This window comes from Barbus barbus (assembly GCF_936440315.1).
Source record: "Barbus barbus genome assembly, chromosome: 12".
Lineage (NCBI taxonomy): Eukaryota > Metazoa > Chordata > Actinopteri > Cypriniformes > Cyprinidae > Barbus > Barbus barbus.
Window position 1 is genome coordinate 8,537,681 of NC_136740.1, and position 14,700 is coordinate 8,552,380.

At 36.0% G+C, this 14,700-nt stretch overlaps 1 protein-coding gene across 1 annotated transcript in view; it reads left to right on the forward strand.

The window, feature by feature from the left end:
• The window catches only part of LOC306877488 (triple functional domain protein-like), a gene marked incomplete at its 5' end in the record, with an annotated part of 158,405 nt that overhangs the window by 92,442 nt on the left and 51,263 nt on the right, over positions 1-14,700 (forward strand). The window contains 6 exons of the mRNA XM_079429257.1: positions 6,405-6,600; positions 9,770-9,936; positions 12,834-12,953; positions 13,348-13,539; positions 14,310-14,459; positions 14,571-14,685. Of these exons, the coding sequence (XP_079285383.1) occupies positions 6,405-6,600; positions 9,770-9,936; positions 12,834-12,953; positions 13,348-13,539; positions 14,310-14,459; positions 14,571-14,685 (940 nt within the window). The remainder of the gene's footprint in view (positions 1-6,404; positions 6,601-9,769; positions 9,937-12,833; positions 12,954-13,347; positions 13,540-14,309; positions 14,460-14,570; positions 14,686-14,700) is intronic.

Genomic DNA, 14,700 nt, shown 5'->3' on the forward strand with positions numbered 1-14,700 from the left:
CTACTTAGCTAGCTGAAATGTCAAAAATAAATAAATAAATATGAGCAGAGGATTTCAAAATAGTCGAATTAAAGTTACTAAATAGACTAAATTGTAACGAGACTGTTGCTATAAGGACACACACAGGTAGAAATGTCTTCCGACTGCATGTACAGTATTCTGGCTGCATTCATGAAATCTAACATTTTGCAATGCACTTGTGTACGCAACTCATACAGCTTTCTAGTTTTGTGCAGTTCGTAGAAGTGATATTTACAAACCAAAACAGTAAATTTTTCTAATTAACTTGTGTTTAATCATTTTGCATGTTGCTCAGCCAGTACAGTTCATGATTATATTATCAAATTTCAATATTTGGGTTTAGAAACCTATTTGTTTTTAAATTATAATCTTGCTGTATATATATATATATATATATATATATATTATTTTTTTTATTTTTTTAGGCACCCCTTGATTACATGAATTTAAAGTTTAAGTTCTGCGTCATTTATGAGGTAGAAGGCTATACCACGTGTTGTTGCTTCTATATTTCTTGTCAGTTTTGATCTGATCAAAGGAACAAAGACAAAATCCACTGATCTCAGAGATTCTGAGCGGAAGCCTTGAGCAAAGACAAAGCCATCATGGATGCTCTTTTCACAGCCGGCACTATGAGTCATGGAGAATTGTGTCTCTGAACATGTGAAAGTGAGTCACACTTTTTTCAAAAGGGTGTTTGAGAAACTAACAGCTTTATCGAATAAGTATCACGGTTCATGGTTGCTCTGAATCAAAGCTCTTAAAGTCAACATGAAACAGCCTATTTCAATTTTGTAATGTCACCAATGGTTTAAAGGAACACTCCACTTTTTTTTGAAAATAGGCTCATTTTCCAACTCCCCAAGAGTTTTGAGTCCCAAGCTTTATCATAACTAGTTACCTAGCTGGGGACTACTTTCAGGCACTGCATAATATCATTGTGCCTGCTGCACCCATGGTTCGACAGCAAAGTTCCTTGATTATTTTGCCGGAATGAGAGTATCGTTCCTAGCCATATCGGCCTAGAAAATCTAGTAACTACAGAAGAGTCAAGTTTTAAATAGGAAAAATATAGTAATTTAATTTAAAGATATAAATCGCGAGCCCTTTGAATTAGTGTTCTGCCTTAAGAATGCCTATAAATACATGCTTTTGTACTTGCGGATTCTTTTGAGACTGTCATTCTGTGGCCTTAACTCACAAATGCGCACAAGCCTATCTGTACACTAGTAGGTAGAATGTGTAGTAGAATGTCGATCTGAATGGCGATCCACTTTAAGGACCCTGATTTTTTTCCCCCAACAGCATACAGCTCAGGGCATTTCACAAACACAAAGGATAATAAAATTGTTCAATATGTGCACATAAGACAAAGAAGACGAAGATACACGTGCAACCAATGAAAATAATAACAAAATATCACATGATGACATTCCCAATATTGGTCGCAATAATGTTGGGAAAAAAAATCAGGGTCCTTAAAGTGGATCGCCATTCAGATCGACATTCCACTACACATGTCTGACCGCCTACTTCATTCATTCCATAGGTAAAGTGTACATTTCTGGATTGTGTGCACGCGTGTGGATCTCTCACATGCATTTGTGGATTATGTGGCCAAGTGTGGATCTCTCACATGCATTTGTGGATTATGTGGCCGAGTGTGGATCTCTCACATGCATTTGTGGATTGTGTCCGCGAGTGTGGATCTCTCACATGCATTTGTGGATTGTGTCTGCAAGTGTGGATCTCTCACGTGCATTTGTGGATTGTGTCTGCAAGTGTGGATCTCTCATGTGCATTTGTGGATTGTGTGCGCGAGTGTGGATCTCTCACATGCATTTGTGGATTATGTGGCCAAGTGTGGATCTCTCACATGCATTTGTGGATTATGTGGCCGAGTGTGGATCTCTCACATGCATTTGTGGATTGTGTCCGCGAGTGTGGATCTCTCACATGCATTTGTGGATTGTGTCCGCGAGTGTGGATCTCTCACATGCATTTGTGGATTGTGTCTGCAAGTGTGGATCTCTCATGTGCATTTGTGGATTGTGTCTGCAAGTGTGGATCTCTCACGTGTATTTGTGGATTGTGTGCGCGAGTGTGGATCTCTCGCGTGCATTTGTGGATTGCCCTGTGGATCCTTCGCGTGCATTTGTGGATTGTGTGCGCGAGTGTGGATCTCTTGCGTGCATTGTGGGAGGATTTGATACTGTTTCCCCATTGACCGCTATTCTCAAGTCAGTGTTTCTTTATATTTTAATAGATGTTTTACAGATTTTTGTGAAGGAACTTGCAATACATGATGATGATAGATAGATTGATAGATGTGCACAATATAACTACAAACACAAATAAAAAGTATATTATTGTATGTTATGTGTAATGTAAAAAAAAAAAGAGAGAGAGAGTGGAATATGTCACTGATCCTTGAATTTATAGCATTAAGCACAGCTGTGGAATTAGTGAAGGGTCATAGTTCCTTGGACAAAAGTATTGGGACACATCTCTTAATTACTCAATTCAGGTGTTTCGGTCAGACCCATTGCCACAAGTATATAAAATCAACCACCTAGCTATGTAGTCTGCAATTGCAAACATTTATGAAAAAAAAATTGTTTTGAAGAGCTCAGTAAATTCAAGTGTTGGATAGGATGCCACCTTTGCATTAAGTCAGTTTGTGAAATTTTATCCCTGCTCGATATGGTTCAACTGTAAGTGGTATTATTGGAAAGGACTGTAGAAGTGTTTAGGATCAACTCTTGCACGAAGATGAAGACCATGTAAAGTCACAGAGTGGGGTCACCAAGTCACCAACTCTCTACTGGGTCCATAGCTGAGTTCCACACATCCACTGGCGTGAAAGACCTTCATGAAATTGATTTCCATGGCTGAGCAGCTACATGCAAGCTTCACATCACCAAGTACAATGCCAAGCGTCGGATGAAGTGATGTAAAGCACACTGTCACTGGACTCTGGAGCAATGGAAACATGTTCTGTGGAGTGACAATCATGCTTCTGATGGGCGAGAACATTACCTGCCTGACTGAATAATGCATGAGGGATAATGGTATGGGGCTGTTTTTCAGGGGTTGGACTAGGCCTCTTGCTTCCAGTGAAGGGAAATCTTCATGTTTCAGAATACGAAAACATTTTGGACAATGCTATACTTGTAAGATTGTGGCAACACTTTGAGGAGGGCTCTTTTCTATTCCAGGAAGACTATGTCCCAGTGCACAAATCAAGGTCCATAAGGACATGGTTGTATGAGTTTGGTGTGGAAGAACCTGACTGGCCCACACAGAGCCCTGACCTCAAGCCCATTCAACACCTTTGAGATAAACTGGAATGGAGATTGTGAGCAAGGCTTTCTCATTCAGCATCTGTGCTTGACATCGCAAATACTCTACTGGCTAAATGGGCAAAAATTCCAACAAAGACACCCCAGAATCTTGTGGAAAGCCCTCCCAGAAGAGTGGAAGCTGTTATTACTGCAATGGAGTCACCAACTCCATCTTATTGTCTATGAATAAAGTCCCTTTTGTTGTGATGGTCAGGTGTCCCAATAATTTTGTCCATATAGTGTATGTTTTCCCTAACGGCCTAGATGATGTCACCCAAAATAGAAGTTGTTTAAGAGGTGGAGCAAAGTTACAGAAGATAAAAAATGTTCTTCTGTTGAATAACATGCACTGATAAGTCATGCACAAGAAGTTCAGAAACATAATACAATAAATATGGACAGTTTTGTGTTGACGTTAAATGAGATGCCATTCTTTTGCTCATTTGCATAAACCTGTATAATCCCCATCATGCTGTGCGATTGACCTTTGGTGGCTGTTTTAAATGTTTTGTATGTAGGAAACTCTATATGAAGTAATCAGAGTCCACAAAACGAGCTGGCTTTTGTAGTAAAAGTGATATCGCTCTCTGTAACATAATCCAATACAGATCCAGGAGTATCACATTCCATAGGGAGTTTTGAAGGCGCTCACGTTCCACTGATACTTTGCTGATAGATAAGGTAAAACCGAGAAGACCTTGTTTATACAAACAGCAAACCTGAAAACCGTACATGTGTATAACTTACAATATGGGTGACGATTGTAGGTGAACTCCTACATCGGATGCGAGGGAGTTAGTCAGCGCAGGGCGGGTCGGCACTGTCAGTCAAGGCGGCAGGGTGCCAGAAGGTACAGCAGTGGGTGTGTGATTTCCCAAACGCTGCTCCCACACATTGAAGAACATATTTACTTCTTACAGAAAACGGTTGTGTTCCCGTTCTAGTCATCATCAGCTGTCCTTATCAGTGCTTCATTCAGAAAAGCTGGGAAAAATGCTCATGTTCATTAGAGGAGGAATTCTCAACCACACAGCAGTGCAGAGTGAGTGCTTTAGACATTTGACAGGAGGAGTATTTGTTCAAATCATGACTTTAAACTTTAAACCAATTGCTGTATCAATGACAAATGTCTTCTGTAGTGATATTGAAGAATAATTTAGTGAGTTTTGATTAGATGCTCTATGTTGTGTGATGTTAAACGTGGCTGAAGTGAACTGCTTGCCAAATGCTTGTTCTATGATTCATGTTTCTCCTATTTTTACCCACCTGTTGTCAGGGCAATTTTTTACAGCCTATTAAGTTGTGTACTTTCTTGCATGTTCAACATAAATTCTGTGAATATTCATTTTTAATAGTCAACTAATATGTCTGTTTAATGGCCAATGCTGATAGCTAGAGAGCAGACTGGCCAATGGCTGATAAGATATATAATACTACAAGTCAAGGATGACAAATAAGACATACAAATATTACTGGACTCAAACACTCACTTTTTTAAACAAAACTGAACAAACATTGAAACTAGAAGATGTTTAGTATTCGCATTTGGAATGAATGAAAAAAAGGAGATATTAAATAATACAAGTAATGTTGGTTAAAATTTTAACATGTTTCACATGAAAGTGCTTTTATATATGTGACCCTGGACCACAAAACCAGTCTTAAGTTGCAAGGCTATATTTGAAGAAATAGCCAAAAATACATTGTATGGGTCAGAATTATCGATTTTTATTTTATGCCAAAAATCAATAGGATATTGAAGAAGCACAATTGTTAGTTTATCTAAAGTCATTTTTGCTTATTAGTATGGTTGAACTGGATCATCAAAGGTCAGCAGCAAAGACATCGGTTAATAAAATGAGATTAGATACATTTGTGTTATTTAACATATTTAATTATTGCAGGTTTGCGTCATACTCGTGAGTTTGCATTTCACTGTTTTAATTCATTTTGATGAATACTAAATCTGTTTTTTGCGAGTGAGATGAATTAAGGCACATTCACATTTAGTCTAGAACTACAGTAACATCATGTTCACACAGCGCACACAACGCCTCTGTACTTCTGATTTCTCCCAATATGGGGACAGGAGACTTGTTAGTCAATAAATGGGAAAACAAAGTAACTGGCGTTACTTTTTTGAAAAAGTAACTCTCATATTTTCTTGTAAATTAAAAAGTAATGCAATACTAGTTACTTGAAAAAAAGTAATCTGATTACGTAACTCGCGTTACTTGTAATGCGTTACCCCCAACACTGCTTATGACTGGTTTTGTGGTCCAGGGTCACATATGCATTAGTCACCTTTTGAAGGCAATGTATGCACAGAAAAAATCTGTTACACTTTATTTTAATAAACTTTATTTTAATTTTAATATTTTAACATTCTACTAACTATAAGTAACTTTACAACTACATGTCAGCTAACTCTCATTAGAGTATTAGTAGACTTTTAGTGTTCAGGTTAGTAGAATAAGTTGACAATGTTCTTGCAAAGTTACCTACAGTCAGCAAAATTATCAAAATAAAGATATTAAGCAGACAGTGTACTAATACTCATATGACTTGTTGTTACTTGTATTTAGTAGAATGTCTAATTTGCACTAACAAAGCGTAAAAAAAAATCTAATTTGTAAAATATTTCTCCTCAGTCAGAGTAGGCTACATTTTTGAACGAAATAAGGATATTTTATACGTTTTTATTCCCATACTTCTATCTATTATTATTTTTTTCCCAATGGAATGAAAAACTGTTGGGCAAATTATGTAAAATCAGTGGCATTAAACAAAGTGTACCTAATTCAAATTATAATATGGGATCTGCCTTGACTAAGGTCTATCTCCATACAGCTATAATAGAATATTCTTTATTTTGAATACTAAATGTTATGTTTTTTAAGTATAAAATTAACTACTGTATCCAATATTTGCATTTTCAGAATAGTACAATTAATTTAAAAACCTGTTCACTCATTTACTGTAGATATGGTCACTGATACATGCCTTATTATGGTTTGTTTGTGTGGATGTGTTGTGTAGGTCATCTCAGACCTGGAGTCATGGAATGAGGAGCTGTCTCAGCAGATGAATGAGTTTGACACTGAGGATCTGACACTAGCTGAGCAGAGACTGCAGCATCACGCAGATAAAGCTCTCACCATGAACAACCTCACCTTCCACGTCATACACCAGGGACAGGAACTCCTGCAGTACGTCACAGAAGTTCAGGCCTCAGGTGAGCACACATTCAAACATTTCTATACTAGGTTTAGAGATTCTGTCACTGCATTTAAATGTAAAGCTACACATGCACTAACAAAAAAGTACCAGAATGCACTAATATAATTTAATGTTGTTTTGGGACAGAGTTCACTGGAAATACTATGATTTTTGGAATACCATGGTATTTAATTATTTAGATAAAGAAACATATATTTTTAGTTATTTGGGCATGCATACCTTGTGCTACCATAAATTCCGTGCTATATGAACAGGATAATCAGTGGTATATCAAGCCGTGTACAGACATCACTGCAAAAACGCATTTCTGGATGATGTACAAAACTAAAATTAAAACCGAAATTAAAACAAATTTAAGCTAAATAGTAATAATTTAAAAAAAATTATAATAACATTTTAAAAAGCACATAAAATTAAATATAAAAATAAAATCTAAATAAAAAATATTAAAACTGTTTTAGTATCTAAATAATACTAAAATAAAATGTTAAATAAAAAGGTGAGGTCACATTAATGAATTCTGATTCAAAATTTTCAGAACAAGCAGGTTTCTATTGGTCAATACAGCAAATTTGCGTGACCAACTGTACCCGTTGTAAAATGTCCAGTGCTTGGATTCCTATTAAAATAACTGGATTTTGCTGCTTAAAATTCACAGAGCACTTGTGCAACTGCACTTTGATAGTGTCATTGTTTGGTAGCCACCACAGTACATTTTTTGCAAGGGTGCACACACAAAAGTCCACTTGCAGTACATTACAGGTGGTCAGGTGACTGTGTATTCTATACGACATGCACACACAAGCAGTATGGCACTAAATCAAGATATCTGATCCACAACACGTGTAAACGTTTTTTGTGAGCTAATAATGTATTTGAGACATGTGCACAAGTTGCAGAGAAACAGTGTGCATGACTTTATATGATATTTTTGTAAGCTAACCTTTGTGGTCACGGGATCACTGTCATGAGGCATCAGGGATGTGTGTGTGAGTGTGTGCATGTGTGTGTGTTAGTGTGTCAGTCCAGAGCAGGCTTAAGGGGGGAGGAGTGGATGCAGCTAAATGCTAAAGCCAAACACATCAGGTCCATCCAGGCACCCAGCAGCACTCCCTTCCTCTCACCCGACCCTGTAATCCTATAGACTCACACTGCCTAGCAAAATCACTGGTCACACACACACACACTCAAGATTTGACATCTGACAGCACGCACAGATAGCAGAGAGCAAAACGAATCCTCATTTTACCAGCATCCTTTTGTGGAGGCACATTTACAAACACAAAACTGGATGACTCTCAGAGCTTTAGCCCAATGCAGCTCTGGGCTACGGGTATAAAATGTGAGTATGTTTGTGTGTGATAACGTGTGTGCTAACAATGCTAAAACCCAGGTATCTGCTCTTCTGTACATGCTATTGAGTCATAGGTCAGTTATCTTTTTTTGTTGATTTAGTTGGTTGGTTGGTTTAGTTTAAACTAAAGTCATGCTACTTCTGGCAATATTTACTATGAAGACAGTTTGAAATCATGCGTATTGCAGGTTGTGTTGTGCATGATTCATCAGTGCACATTATTCTAAAGAAAAAAGAATGTTTTTTCTTTTGTAGATGTAGAATGTTTTAGAATTTATCAGAATGTTATAATAACTTTGTGATTTTGTGAATTTGAACTAATACTATCATAGCTGACTTTCTATGATTCAAATCCCTATGTGTAAAATAAAACATTCCATCTGAATATTGACAAAAAGGTCACATTAGAGAGGTTAAATGCATTGCAAATTTCATTTCAATGCCTTTAAAGTTGAAGTGTGTTGTTTCTTCACCCCCCACAAGCCCTCCGCCTCCTCCGGTCCTAAACTTACACTATTGCTCGAATTAATGTCGCTGTATCTGAATAGTCTGGATGCTAAAACGAACTGAGCAATGTGTTGATGCTGCCAAAGAGCTATTGTGCAACATACTGTACCTCCAAACTTATATGACTTACTTTCATCTATGAAACATGACAAAAGATATTTTGAGAAATGATATTTATCAGAAATTAGAATACACTTTATTTTAGGGACCAATTCTCACTATTAACTAGGTGCTTGTTAGCATGCAAAGTACTAGGATATTGACTGTTTATTAGTACTTATAAAGCACACATTAATGCCTCATTCTGCATATCACATTTTAACCCTTAACCCTAACCCATACCTAAACCTAATGGTAGGTGATATACATGTAAATACATTTAGACCACTTCACTTTGTGATTGCTATTGGGATTTGAAGAGACTTTCAACCAGCATAACAAAAAATATTTTGGAACCAAATCACCTACCATTCCTTTAAAAACGACCTTACTAACTATTAATAAGCAGCAAATTAGGAATTTATTGTTAATAGTGAGAATTGGTCCCCAAACTAAAGTGTGACCGTTTATCAGTGTTTTTTGTCCATACAGTCGATGGAAAAATTATTCTTTTGTTTTTCGCTGAAGAATGACAATCAAACTAAATCTAAACTAAATCTCTTCAAGCTGGGATTGGAGAAAAAACTAAAGCAATTAGGATAATAATTGACCTGATTATTTGTGAAATTCCCATAATTTAAATAGAGATCAGTTTAAATAAATCAAATATGTGTGATCCTCCACCTTTCTCCTTTAATGTTTACTGTGGCCTCTCTAATGCCTGTGTTCTGTAATCAGCTCTTTGTCTTGTCCAATTGCTGTCTTGGAAAAAATCACAGGTTGAATAAAGTCTTTTTACTAAAGTCTTCTTACGGATTACCAACATATCCTGCCTTTGCATGTGATGCTATTTCTTATTTATCCAGTTTTGTTTGTTGGTTTGTTTTTTGCATTATGGTAATTAGAATTGAATAAGAACTTATGCTTAATTGCCATGAAAATAAAGTCACAGTGCAAAAAAGGTAAATATTTAATATAATATAAACATAAATTTTCCAAATCTTTTGTCATCAATATAATATATTTAATGTATTTTTGCTTTATAAAATATTATCTATGTTTATGCCAGGCTTTTTGAAATTGTCAGTAAAGGACAAGGACTAAGTCTATTATGACAAAAGCTGGGTTTGTTTGTGTCGGGGAGATTATTTACGCCCTTGCGTTACACCTTTACATTTGTCTGTGTCTCTCTTTCTCTGTCAAGGTGTGGAGTTGTTGTGTGACCGTGATGTTGACATGGCGACGCGGGTGCAGGACCTGTTGGATTTCCTGCATGAGAAACAGCAGGAGCTGGACACAGCCGCAGAGCAGCACAGGAGACACCTGGAGCAGTGTGTGCAGCTCCGTCACTTACAGGCCGAGGTCAAACAGGTAACGCGACTGACTGCCTGTCTCTCTGTCTGCCCATGCAGAAACTCATTCAATAAATTTCAGATCATGATACAGCTTTGTCTGCAAAGAACAAAACAACCAGTGTGTTATGGGTTATTTCTAACGCACCTCCATATTTAATAAATGTCATGATTAATTATGCAATAGAGATTTTATTTTAGAGGTGGGAGTTTCCTCTGTCTGTACCTGAGCAGTGACTCATGCGTAGTGAATGTAGGCTAAACTAAAGTTGAAAATCAGACATTACCTTAATACCTCTGACGCCTTGCTACATATCTTGGGTGTATTACATTGTCACACAATGTAGCATTTTATGATGTAACTATGAAAGGTTGTCTTCTTCCACTAATCAATAATTAATCTCATAATATTTTAGGCAGTGCCATTCTTTCACAAAAATGATACATGTAGGTTTCAATAGGGCTAAAGGCACACCTTAAAGAAAATGTGTACTTAAAAAAAAAATAAAAAAAAAAAATAAAAAAAAAAAATATATATATATATATATATATATATATATTATTGAAAATTGATGGAACAATACATTTTGTGGGGAAAGGAATCATAAAGTAGTTTGTTTTGTTTAAAAATGTGTATAGATTGTATTATAAATGTTTGAGATGGTAACAAGGTCCTTGTACCCCACAACCAGGGTAAATAAATAGAAATTTCATAAATGTCATAAATTTAAATATAATGATTTTTTTATTAACATGGTGATTAATTTAATTGTCTTAGAGATAATCACCATGTTAATTATAAAATCATCATATTTAAATGTATGACATTTATGAAATTTAAATATATTTACACTGGTACTTTAATTTAATTTTTTATTTAATTTAATTACAACTTTATTAATCACATTAACAGTCATTATTACATTACATTATGGCCAAAAATATAATTTGTTAATATTCAGATAGCTAGAAGCTTGATTTTTATAGTTTTATATGCATTTGAAATACTAAATTACTATTAACTACTGATCTGTTAAGCATTATATAATGTTTGTTAACAATTTGTTAATGTAGCCATTTTAATATCGAGTGAAGTGCAGTTTTAATAGTTTTGAATACAGGAATACAGAGCAGTTTTATAGCACTGGGCACGCTTAAAATGAGTAGGAAAAACTAGGCCAGGAGGAGCAGCTGGTAATCTCATTTTACCCTCTCATTTATTTATTTTATTATTTATATATTTATTTTTGTCTGGACTGCTCTAGAGGAAAAGAGTGATTAGAGATGTCGAGGAGCTGGGACGCCTGTGTGGTTTACGGCCTGACACGGCCACAGAGTATTTGAGTGGGTGTGTGGTGGTTAGTAGACATGTAATCATCTATTTGACTTTACAGTGAAAGTGTGTGTGTGTGTGTGTGTGTGTGTGTGTTTATGTTTATGCAAGGAGCATAGTTGTGTTATCTGTCACTGGCAGTGTATCAGCACTAAAGCAAGTGTGTAAAGTGTGAGTCAGTGTGTCAGGAGACGGCGTGGAATTTAGACCTAAATGTGGAGTCAAAGAACACATCTGTCAGTATCAAATATGCTCACTTTCCCCACTGATGCAACCCAACAGTTAACAGCACACTACAAGTTTACATGTCTCAACTTTCATGAAACCGTGTTTTTCAATTTAGTGTAAAGGGCAGCATTGTATGCTTTACACCAGTTTTTCTTTTTCAGTCAATTTATAATGTTATTCACTGTTTCTTGTACAAAACCAAAAATTTTGTTTTAAAATGAACCTTTACTGACCTTTAAAATTAACAAGCTGTTCTTGTTATTATGTACCTTTAAGATGTAATTGGCTATTTATTATGACCAAGTGAAATGAGGATCAATGAGCTAAACCAAGCCACTGCATACTGAATAGGCATTGTTGATGTGTAAATGTAAAGGTTTCTTTCAGTCAGCTCCGTTTAACAAACTTTACTATGTTTTAAATACATTCAATAGTCAATATCAAGTGTTAATGGTTTTGACGTTTTAAATTAGACAAGTTGGACAGTGGAGTAGGTCCATCACGATAGCAGAATTTCACTACACAATTTTAATGGCCAAAATAATTGACTTGAGAATTGAGATTTGAAGTGAAGTGAAGTGCCATACGGCCAAGTACGGTGACCCATACTCGGAATTCGTGCTCTGCATTTAACCCATCCAACGTGCACACACACAGCAGTGAACACACACACACCGTGAACACACACCCGGAGCAGTGGGGGTCTTTTCAAGATTTATAGAAATCTTGAAAATATTACATCAATAATGCTATTAGTCAAATTCATCTTTATATATGTATTTATTTATTTAATTAATTAATTTTATTTATTTATTTATATATATATTTTCCCATTTCAGCAAAATATTTGCAACTCACTTTCTGTACAATGGTAGAATCTTCAAAGTAACAGTGGTGGAGGTGGGTAAACAGGTTGGTGGTATTGCACCCTTATGCTCCCACTGATGATTGGCAAGTCCTGCGGACTAGGGTGGTTAATAAGTCATTTTCACAGAATCCAAATAACTCCCACACTGGCAAGCTACATTTTTTGAAGTGTAGGTAGAGTGTCTCGTCTGTCATATCCAACTACATGCTTTTGCGAGACAGTATAGCTGCACTTTGTGTCTTTTTCTGTTTTATGACCGGTGTCAAACAGCGTTAAGGTGCAATACTGCCAATTACATTGGGATGCCAACCACATAGTTAGTGGTAGTTATTCACTTTGCCTGTATATTGCAACACCTCTAATTAACACAATAACGATAACGGTACCAGTATACAGCAACTTTCTTTTTTTTCTAAAAATTAGAATATGTTTACATAGAGGATAGAAAATTCTGTTTTTTTTTTTATGCTTTGTGTATGTGTTTCAGGTGCTGGGTTGGATCCGTAACGGGGAGTCAATGCTCAATGCAGGTCTCATCACAGCCAGCTCTCTACAGGAGGCAGAACAACTGCAGCGGGAACATGAGCAATTTCAGCATGCTATTGAGGTACCAAACAACACACATGTATTTGTGTTTAAATGTGAATGGTCCATAGACATGCCATTCCTGTTTTGTTTTATTTTTTATTTTTTTTTGCTCCAAAAATACTTTAACTGTCACTCATTCAATATTAGTTGCTTTTTCTTTCTTTTTGCTGTTGTCTCTTTTAGAAAATTTATATGTAAATCATAAAATAAATAAATGTCCTCATGATAGCCACAGTTTTTCTTGTCAAATGAATAACCCCACTGAGGGTTTGGGCCAAAAAAGCAAGGAAAATGGTTTTCCATGGCATGAACCATTTTTTGATACGTCCTCCTAATTTCTGGTCATTTTCATTTTCGCTTTCTCTTCTTGTTTTTCACTTTCTCTTTCATTTTCCTTATTTCATCCCATGCAGAAAACCCATCAGAGTGCACTGCAGGTGCAGCAGAAGGCAGAGGCTCTGCTACAGGCCAATCACTACGACATGGACATGATCCGTGACTGCGCAGAGAAGGTGGCGTCTCACTGGCAGCAGCTCATGCTGAAGATGGAAGACCGCCTCAAACTGGTCAATGCCTCAGTGGCTTTCTACAAGACATCAGAGCAGGTCAGTGAGCTTGTCTTGATAGTGATTCTGTCATTTCTGACCTCTTGTTCGTTTAGCAACAATTGGCTACAAATGTTGAGGTCTTAAATCATATTTATTTTGCCTCAGCAACTTGGTGTTTTCTGAATGTGATAAACAGTTTTTTCTATCCTTTCTGATGATTTGCATGTACGGAGGAAGCTAAAACATTGTTTATTTTTACTTTTTTCCCTAATTCTCTGTATTTTGTGGACAGTTTTTTGTAAACAAATTAGTCAATCATGACATTCTTTGTAATAATTTTGGGATAAAGAGTAATTATTAACACATAAAAGATTACATTTATAAAATACAAAGTCATTACTATTATTATTATTTATTTTATTTTATTTATGCATAAAAAATTTAAATCATGACATAAGTACTTATGAGCAGTTGAAGTTATGAAAAAAGTCATAATTATGACAATTGCATTAACTGATGTGGTGTCATAATTTCTATTTTTTTATTTTTCAATAATGACTTTTTGTCATAATTTCTACTTTTTGTCAGTTTTGACTCGCCTCATAATTATGACTCAGTGTCTCATAATTGTAATTTTTTTATTTAATAAGTATGCTCTAGTAACTTTTTTATCTCATACTTTTGATGAGATACTATAATTATCTCATAATTATAGTATCTCATAATTTTGGCTTTTTTTTCTTATGTGGTGGAAATAGGCTTCCAAAGAGCATTTAGATATTTTTGCTCATATTTATTATGTATAACTACATGTGATTGTTCTGCAGGTGTGTAGTGTGCTGGAAAGTTTAGAGCAGGAATACAAACGAGAGGAAGACTGGTGTGGAGGGACTGATAAACTGGGACCAAACTCAGAGTCTGAGCATGTGACGCCCATGATCAGTAAACACCTGGAGCAGAAAGAGGCCTTCCTCAAGGTACCGAGCACATACACTCATGTACTCAGGTTAAGTATCATTCCGATTATGACATTAAAAGTTTAGTGCACATTTACTCAGAACTGACTCTTTTTTTCTCTCTGTTTGAAGGCATGCACATTAGCAAGGCGCAACGCTGATGTCTTCCTCAAGTACTTGCACAGAAACAGCGTGAATATGCCAGGAATGCTCGCACATGTCAAAGCCCCTGAACAACAAGTCAAGAGTGAGACTACATCCT